At 32.2% G+C, this 10,200-nt stretch overlaps 1 protein-coding gene across 1 annotated transcript; it reads left to right on the top strand.

The window, feature by feature from the left end:
- The first annotated feature begins 2,496 nt into the window (after positions 1-2,496).
- LOC117920979 (lycopene beta cyclase, chloroplastic) lies at positions 2,497-4,722 on the top strand. The gene is made up of 2 exons (XM_034838714.1): positions 2,497-2,637; positions 2,793-4,722. The coding sequence occupies exon 2, from the start codon at positions 2,937-2,939 to the stop codon at positions 4,449-4,451; it is 1,515 nt and encodes a 504-aa protein (XP_034694605.1). The 5' UTR covers positions 2,497-2,637; positions 2,793-2,936; the 3' UTR covers positions 4,452-4,722.
- The last annotated feature ends 5,478 nt before the right edge of the window (positions 4,723-10,200 follow it).

The following is a 10,200-nucleotide window of genomic DNA, read 5'->3' as shown; positions in this document are numbered from 1 at the left end:
TCTTATACAACACAAGATTCATGAGATACTCCCATATCTTGTACTTTTGGTATATCAATTATCATTTCAACGATTAACATCTCTCATAATTATATATTTTCTACCCACTATTGTCATAATGTCAACCAAACAAAGATGCTAATAATTTGCCCACTTTTACTAATTCCCCTATTGGAATAAGTTCACCTTTTTGTAAGTTTATTTTCAATTTCAACACAACCTCAAAAGCAAAGTATAACCCACATCCACCATTTCAACTAATATGTGTTAGTTTCATTGAAAATACTAAAAAAATAAAATGCATCATCTACAAATATTGGATGAGAGACATATATTCCTTCTCACATTCTACCCTCGACCTTAAAACTATTAATGAAAGCTCTTTGTTCGACCTTTGATCTTAGACAACTAAGGACTTCCATGACTACATAAATAGTATCATTCACAAACATTAGGTGAGAGACATACAACTAAGGTCATATGTCTTTTTTACTTTTAATTTACAAATTAACTCAATCTTAGAGCTCATTTTCCTCTTACTTGCAATCAAAATTGCATTAAGGATTTTTCTATTCCTCACAAAGATATTCTAACTTTTTAACATCACCTTTCCCATTATCATTTTTAGCCTTATAACCAAAGCTTTTACTTTAAGTTGATAATGACAACCCATAAGGCTAATTAGCCCAAAATCCTTAATGTCTTCTAAATCCCTTGGGCTCTCTATGGAATGAGAACCAAGCATGTAGCATTAACGCTACAAACAATATAATATTGCCATGTCACCTCCCTTACCATTATAGGTCACCAAAACTTCTAAAAGGCTAATGAAAAATCCTCTAACCTGATATTTTGTCTTCACCCAATATTGAACAAGCTGACAACACCTCCTTCCCCTATTACAAAAGTGTCCTCTAAATTTTCTCTTCAAATATTTTAAAGTACTTGAAGACATCCACTACCAAGTAAGTATTCTCGCATGAGTATCTTGGAACACAGACTTAAAATAGGTTGTAATACTAGTCTTAAGCTCCTCCTCATCTTCCATCCTAGCCATATTGCTTTTGCGAATAACTATATAATCCTAGATTTCTGTCTTCACAAGGACGCTTAGCTGTGATCATGGTTGCCTAACTTCTAAGATGGCTAAGTTACTACACATTTTCTTTTCAAATTACACTCAAATAGCTTTGATGACTCTTCCAATTATATTAAATTTTATATTGTATAATTTTTTTTCCTTCCACTTAGATGGACTTCATTTTTTTACTTTAATTTTTTGTAAGTTTAAATTCTGTAATTAACTAAATTATGATTTGAATTTTCTGATTTTCCTTTATAATATACAAATTAGTTATTTTCTTTATATAATTAAACAAGAAAAATAAGTTAATTTTATTCGATTTTCTTGTTAATCATAGGATAGAATCAAGCTTTATGATCCATTGCTTTAATTTTTAACCTTAAATAGATGTAAAGAAAAAATAAATAAAATCATTAATTCAACCTAAATAAGATCCATTCTATAGCATGCTCTTTGATTAATATTTTATAATTAAATGAGAACCGAGAATAATGAGTCATGCCTTTTGAATTCATAAGAGTTCTTGTACACATAATCGATTTGCTTAGTCTTAAGAAAATCTATTCACATATTTATAGATGACCGATATTGAAAATAAGATACAATCTAGTGTTTTCATCTAATCTACAATAAAAAAATCTAGTGTTTGTAAGATAGCATACCAAAATATGATTACAGTAGTAGTTAGGAGTATTCCTTTAATTTTTGACATTTTTTATTTTTTAGTATTCAATTATATTAAAATAAGTTATATTGTGATTTAATAATAATAATGGTTTTATAGAAAAAAACAATTTTCTAATTTTCTTGTCAAAATACCTCAAGTATAGAATGATAAGATTTAAAATTTTGATTTACTAAGAATATCAAATAATGGGTTTGGGACTTATTACCCATCTATATATTTTCATCCTCAACCAAAAACTTACAATTATTTTTTTAAAATAAAAAGTTTAATTATAATTTAATTTGTTATATTAAAATAAAAATAGTCTATAATTCATTATGAACTTTTATTCTTATTTATATGAAAAGCAAATTTGTATTTTTATTTCTAGTATGTTTGAAAAGAAAAAACAAAATAAAAATAAAAATATACTACATCTATTTCTAAAAAAATGCATATCCGATAAGATGTTCTCCAAACCCTTCCTGTTTGGAGATCTTGTGGGAACTCCGCAATTCGGTGAAAGTGAAACCACTGTAACTTACACTAACAATTCATGTTCACCGTTGGATGTTTGGACAAAAAGTCCTTCTCAGCGCATTATTATGATATGGACGGCTGACGAAGGATGTAAGTGGGCCAACACCATGGTATGGCGAGCACTAGATAAGGCGTCCAACAAAGGGCTCTGAAACCTATTTTCACACGTATTTTGGCATCTTGGTGGACACATGGCTTCCAAATGAAAGAGTGAAGTGCCCCACTTCGGTTTGTCGTTGAGGAAGGTCCACACATGCTTCACCTCTAAACCACATCTCTTGTAAAGTTCCATGGATGCTGCAATTGGCCTTCAAAATGCTCTCTCTATCGGTATCCTTAATCCATGGTAAGTCAGCGTCTTTTTATTTTCTGGTTGTTTGATGAATAGATTCTTTGAAATCCTTGCAAGATTCATAAATCCCATTTCACTTTATATTTTGTTTATTTTTTGTTTTACCTGTAATTTTGGGACTGATTAGTGAATTTTGTGTTTCTCTAAAGACCCAGTCGGGATGATGTGTATTTTTAAGAGGCTGGGTGGTTGAGAATTGGAGGGGGTCTTCAGAAAGGGGTTGTTTTCTTTTGGGATTGTGGAGACCCAATTTGGATTTTTTGAGTGTTGAGGGAAACCCTTGTTTGAATTTCATGGATACTTTACTCAAGACTCATAATAAGCTTGAATTTCTGCACCCACTTCATGGGTTTGCGGAGAAACTGGGCAATTTGACCTTTCCAAAGCTCCAAAACCAGGAGTTTAGATTTGGGCCGAAGAAGTCCAATCTGAAATGGGGTAGAAATGGGTGTGTTAAGGCCAGTAGTAGTGCCCTTTTGGAGCTTGTTCCAGAAACTAAGAAGGAGAATCTTGAGTTTGAGCTCCCTATGTATGACCCTTCAAAGGGCCTTGTAGTCGACCTTGCAGTTGTGGGAGGTGGCCCTGCCGGGCTTGCCGTCGCGCAGCAAGTTTCAGAGGCAGGGCTTTCAGTCTGCTCGATTGACCCATCTCCCAAATTGATTTGGCCCAATAACTATGGTGTTTGGGTGGATGAGTTTGAGGCCATGGATTTGCTTGATTGTCTTGACACTACTTGGTCTGGTGCCGTTGTTTTCATTGATGATCACTCAAAGAAGGATCTTGGTAGGCCTTATGCAAGGGTTAACAGGAAGCTGCTGAAATCGAAAATGATGCAGAAATGCATATTAAATGGTGTAAAGTTTCATCAAGCTAAGGTTATAAAGGTTATTCATGAGGAATCCAAATCTCTGTTGATTTGCAATGATGGGGTCACAATTCAGGCTGCTGTAGTTCTTGATGCTACGGGTTTTTCTAGATGTCTTGTTCAGTATGATAAGCCCTATAATCCAGGTTACCAAGTTGCTTATGGGATTTTGGCAGAAGTGGAAGAGCACCCATTTGATGTGGATAAGATGGTTTTCATGGACTGGAGAGATTCTCATCTGAACAACAATATGGAACTGAAAAATAGAAATAGTAGGATCCCCACTTTTCTATATGCAATGCCTTTTTCATCTAACCGGATATTTCTTGAAGAAACTTCTCTAGTAGCTCGACCAGGAGTGCCTATGGAAGATATTCAGGAAAGGATGGTAGCTCGGCTGAGGCACTTAGGCATAAAAGTCAAAAGCATTGAAGAGGATGAGCGTTGCATCATTCCGATGGGTGGGCCCCTCCCAGTGCTCCCTCAAAGAGTTGTTGGCATTGGTGGAACAGCTGGAATGGTCCACCCTTCGACTGGGTACATGGTAGCAAGGACTCTAGCAGCAGCTCCAATTGTTGCAAATTCTATAGTTCAGTACCTTGGCTCTGACAGAAGCTTTTTTGGCAATGAATTGTCTTCTGAAGTTTGGAGAGATCTATGGCCAATCGAAAGGAGGCGTCAAAGGGAATTCTTTTGTTTTGGTATGGATATCCTTCTTAAGCTTGATTTACAAGGAACAAGAAGGTTTTTTGATGCATTCTTTGATCTAGAACCTCGTTATTGGCATGGTTTCTTGTCATCTCGACTGTTTCTTCCTGAGCTCATATTTTTTGGGCTTTCCCTGTTCTCTCATGCATCTAATACTTCTAGGATAGAGATTATGGCAAAGGGTACTCTTCCTTTGATAAACATGATCAACAACTTAATACAGGACAAGGATTAAGATGATGGAACTTATATGTATACTGTTCAATGTGATGATGCATCATTGCCCATAAGTGTTAGTGTAAACACTATCAGTGATCTATTATGCAATTTTATTCTTGTATGTGCATTCTTGAGGTGAGGATGATTCTTTATGGGAGAGAAGTGCTTTAAACATTTCTTTTATTTGCTGGTGTATCCTTATACTTGTACCATGTCTCTGTCCATTGGTTGTTAATAGGATCAATCAATGGAAGTTTCTTAATTTAATTTGATAAATTGAAATTTTATGCTGACTGCTGTACTGCTGGAACCTCCAGTGGTTATGCCTGAAACAAGTTATTATAGATTATTTTATACATTGAATTCAAATTGAATTTCCCCATCCCATCCCAATCCCCTGCTGCCTAAGCCAGGCCTCAGGAGCTGGTCATGCCTAAGACATGTGTTGGAGGTAATGAAATAGGGAGGTTGGAATGGGATTAAAATCTGTGAAATCGACTGTAGATTTCTTGCAGGTTTCATGAATAATTGATAATTTGGAAGACATCAAAATAAGATCAGTGAAACCCAAGTAAAAGAAAACTGTTAGCAAGTAACTGCTTCTTCAGCTTGAAAGACTGCTTCTGTGAGAATAAACTGGTGAAAGCAATCAGTAACTGTTGCCTTGTCTTAAATTAAGTTCCCTGCAGTTATTGGCAGCTTAATACATTAAGCACACAACTTCACTCTTGTTCACAAAGTCAGTACACAAATTAAGCAGGTAGCTAGCTTTATTTGGGAATCCCCTGTGCAATCTTAACACATCATGGTGTCTTGAAAGGAGGGAAGATGGTGAAGTAGTGCTCCCGAATCCCGCTGAAAAAGAATGCAAAAACTGCACCCAGGAATGCCAGGAAAGTCCAGGGGCTACTGAAATGGTTGTGCAGGAACCCTTGAGTCATCCAAGTGCTCACTATGTTGCCATATTGCTTTTGAATTTTCTGTTTTATATCTTTGTAAGCATCATGATTTGGTACCAAGTCATGAGTTATCTCATTGAGAATTTGAGCTACTTCTTCATCACTGCCTAGAAAGCTCCAGAGTATGCTGGTCCTCCTCAGCTCCGGATGATCTATAGTGGATCGAGAATAAGGAAGCATATGTAAGGGGTGAGCTCTGAGCAGTCGGGCTCGTCTGAACACATTCCATATGCTATCAGGTTCAAGAAAATTGACTTAGTTGAGTGATCAATGGTTAGTCGTCGAAGTCTCAGGGGTCCAAAGAAGAGGCAGGAACAGAAAGAAATGTCTCTCCCCCCCTTACTAGGCTTAAAGCGGATCCCAGCTGCTGTAAGCTCCTTTCCATTTCAATATGTTTCCAAATGGTGCCTTTGGGACCACGTTCTCCTGTGGAATCTCTTGGTTGGCCAAAGAGTCTTCTTCGCACGAGGTCAAGGAGATGAGAGGGCTAGATTTGACCAATTAGTCCTACAGCTGGTGGCCCGCAACCAATTGTTGATTTCAATATTCTTGATTTGCATCCTTAACCATGATTCCAGGGCCAACTCTAGAACCCCAAATGGAAGTTGATTCTCCAGCAAGAAAACGTTTTTATAGATATTATTCTGTGGAGGTGCAACACGAGCATCATCATTTTCTGTTAGCTTGAAGTAGCAATCGTTCAGTTCTGAGATTTGGATTGCAATCTTGTGGTATGGATCTTCAATCAGCTGGCCACTGTTTCTGATGAACTCTGTTGGTCGATCCAGGCTCCTACCGTTTGTGATGGTGACTGGAACCGACTGAAACACCTCCGAGTTCAAACTGTTTCTCGAAATCCTCTTTTTTTCGGTCCTCTGGATGCATTACAGATTTGAACTCTTTGGCGTTATCTCCTGGTATAATATCAATTGTCATCTGCTCCCGCTGCTTGCTGGCAATGCCCGCTTCTTCCATCATCGCCCACATCCACAACCTTGCGATAGCAGTCGTCCACTACTTAAAAAGGGTTTTTTATCGGCCATTGGCCCCATACCCTCACAGTTAAAGGGGGTTTTTCTCAATAGTACGGTAATTTAAAAAAGTTATACTTAAATTATTATAGTAGAAAAAGTTATTACAAATATATGGTAGTTTTTGTCACCTAAGAGATAGGAGATAAGAGAGAGGAAAGAGGAGAGAGGGTGAACGGATATTTTTTTTTAAACCAAAATCATTTTTTCAAATTTTAAAAGGCGAAATCGTCTTTTGAAAAGACGATTTTAAAAAAATTTCAAAAGGAACTCGTCTCTTGAAGAGACAGTTCCATGAAAAAAAATATATATTTTTTATAAAAAAATTCCCAAATTAAAAAAACAAAAAAAAATAACAATTCCTCAAGAACTCGTCTCTTCAAGAGACGAGTTCCATGAAAATATATATATATATATATATATATATATATATATATATATATATATATATATATATATATATATATATATATATATATATATTTAAAAAAATTCCCAAATTATATATATATATAAAAAAAACAATTCCTCAAAAAATATTTTTTTTTTAAAAATTCTCAAATTAAAAAAAAAAAAAAAACAATTCCTCATCTCTTTTTTAAATTTTTTTGTTTAAATTTTTTTTTTCCATGGGAACTTGAGGAATTTTTTATTTTTATTTTTTTTTAAATTTGAGAATTTTTCCCTTGAGGATTTGCTTTTTTTTTTTTTTTAATTTGGGAATTTAAAAAAAAATTTTAATTTTTTTTTTCCATGGGAACTTGTCTCTTAAGAGACAAGTTCCCTTGAGGATTTTTTTTTTGAGAATTTTTTAAAAATATATATATTTTTTTTAACATGGAACTCGTTTCTTCAAGAGACGAAAAATTTTTTTTTTCCATGGGAAGAGACAAGTTTCCTTGAGGAATTGCTTTTTGCTTTTTGCTTTTTTTTTTTTATTTGGGAATTTAAAAAAAAAAAAAATTTCCATGGGAATTCGTCTCTTTTTTTTTTTTTTTTTTTTTTTTCTTTGGGAATTTTTAATATATATATATATATATATATATATATATATATATATATATATATATATATATATATATATATTTTTCTATGGGAACTTGTCTCTTGAAGAGACGAGTTCCCTTGAGGAGAGGATTTTTTTTTTTTTTTTTTAATAATTTGGGAATTTAAAAAAAAAATATTTTATTTTCATGGGAACTCAAGAGACGAGTTCCATTGAGGAATTGTTTTTTTTTTTTTTTTTTTTAATTTGGGAATTTTAAAAAAGAAGGGACGAGTTCCCTTAATGAATTGTTTTTTTCATGGAAAACAGATGAGTTCCCTTGAGGATTTTTTTTTTTTTTTTTTTAATTTGGGAATTTATATATATATATATATATATATATATATATATATATATATATATATATATATATATATATATATATATATATATATATATATATATATTTTCATGGAACTCGTCTCTTCAAGAGACGAGTTCTTGAGGAATTGTTTTTTTTTTAATTTGGGAATTTTTTTTATAAAAAATATATATATTTTTTTTCATGGAACTCGTCTATTAAAGAGACGAGTTCCCTTAGGAATTTTTTTCCCTATATTTTTTTTTCATGGAACTCGTCTCTTCAAGAGACGAGTTCCCTTTTGAAAAGTTTGAAAAGATGATTTTGGTTTTAAAAAAATTTATCCGTTCACCCTCTCTCCTCTCTCCTCTCTCCTATCTCCTCTCTCATAGGTGACAAAAACTACCATATATTTGTAATAACTTCTTCTACTACAATAATTTAAGCATAACTTTTTTAAATTACCGTACTATTGAGAAAAACCCCGGTTAAAGGCCTGTTTGGAATTTATTTCATGTTCCTCTAAATAAAATTTAATTAATTGCAATTACAATACTAGGAATTAATTTCTTAAATAATAGAGTAATTTCTAATTTTAAATTGTTTAAATTTTTTATATTTCCAGTTTAGTTCCTACACATGGCAAATATCAAAAGACCCTTGATAGCAATAACGAAACCATCCACCAAGTGAGTAATGCTATATGTAATTTTGCATTTGTTAAGATCATATCTTTAAGGCCGTCCCAAAAACTCTTGCTTCATTAGATAATGTAAGCTATTTTGAGCTTGAGACTTTAATACGAGATTGTCTTCTTGGAGATACAAGTCTCGATATTTTCTAAAGATGAATCTCATCTACAAGTCTATAAAACATATGCAAATATTTTTCTATTATCAATTCTTCACTAGAAACATTACACATTATATAGCAAAACTCCATATAAGTAACTGAATAGGAAATTAGAGTTTTGTTAAACACAACAATTTCCACGTCCTTTTCATATTGCCCAAGATGCATACTTAGGATGAATATGAGAAGATATTTAAAGTGATCGGGACTTTTAAGTCATTTAAGGTTGGTAACCTTTCTATAGATCATGATGTCTAAGCGAGCACAAATAAAAATAAAAAAGAGAAAATTGATGATAATACAATTAATTCATGTCCTCGTAACAAGATCTTAATCATACTAGATTTGTTGCTATGTGGTAACAAGACATTAGCTGGTGATTCACTACAAGTAGATAAGATGCAAACTTAAATGTGAAATGATCATCGATTTTTCTAAGGATAGTCCAACACTATAGACAAAAAATTTTAAGTCAACTTTCAAGCCAATTTTTATAAGCAAACATTAGAGAGTGTAATAGTGAGAATTGATGAGAGAAACACATAGACTTTAACGATAGAAATAATGTTTTTATAATTGGATCGATCATTGAATAGGAAAAGTTATCAACTTATGATTAATTGATCAAATCGGTGGTTAAATGGATGGTGTCATAATTATATAATTTATATATTATATAAAATTAAAAATAATTATAAGAAATTTAAATATAATATATATCAAATTAAATTGTAAAGATAAAAATGAATATATTAATATTTTAAATTTTATTAAATAAATCATGTATAATATTTAAGTATGAAGAGAAAATAATAATATTAAATTTTATCTCCATGTTTTTGCATTTAATTATTTTAAATTCATTATATTAATTATTTATATTATTTTAATAATTATTATAATAAAAATAACCGTGTATGCAAATATTTGCATTTGTTTAAAGGTTTTATACGACAAAAAATTGAAAAAAAACATTAATCTTGCCATATATTTACTTTTACAACATTAATATACAAAGATAACAACACACGGCTGCAATGGCCTAACTATTTACCTTGCAACACCAACCGTTGCCAAGCTTTCGTATTGGATTGGTCTTTGGTGGCTGTTGAAGTGCTTTTGGGCTTCCACTACAAGTGGGACTCAACCGGTGGTTGCCAACAACTATGGAAGGCCTTAATTCCACATGTAATGATCCCATGGAAATATTGAGGAGAAATAAGAGGGATATCAAAATGATTTGGAGAGAAAAACGATTCCACTTTTGATAAAATTTTAAAATTCGAGAAAACCATTTAAAGTTATTCTTAATTAATTATTTAGATTGTGATTCTTTCATAAGTTAATTTTAAAAACATCACAAATTGAAAATATTTTACTAAAACTCACTTCAAACCAGCTCTTAATGTAATATTGAAATTCATTTTTCATTTACTTACCTAATATTTTCTCTCTTTGAATTGAATTTATATACTTATTCAAATTTTGGATTCCATATAAAGGGTTTTATTTATTTATTTATATTTTTATTCACACAATAATATACAACACTCCAAATTAAATAAGATAAGTAGCTA

The sequence above is a fragment of the Vitis riparia genome, chromosome 8 (genome assembly GCF_004353265.1).
Source record: "Vitis riparia cultivar Riparia Gloire de Montpellier isolate 1030 chromosome 8, EGFV_Vit.rip_1.0, whole genome shotgun sequence".
NCBI classification, from domain to species: domain Eukaryota; kingdom Viridiplantae; phylum Streptophyta; class Magnoliopsida; order Vitales; family Vitaceae; genus Vitis; species Vitis riparia.
This window is presented reverse-complemented; position numbering and strand designations above follow the sequence as displayed.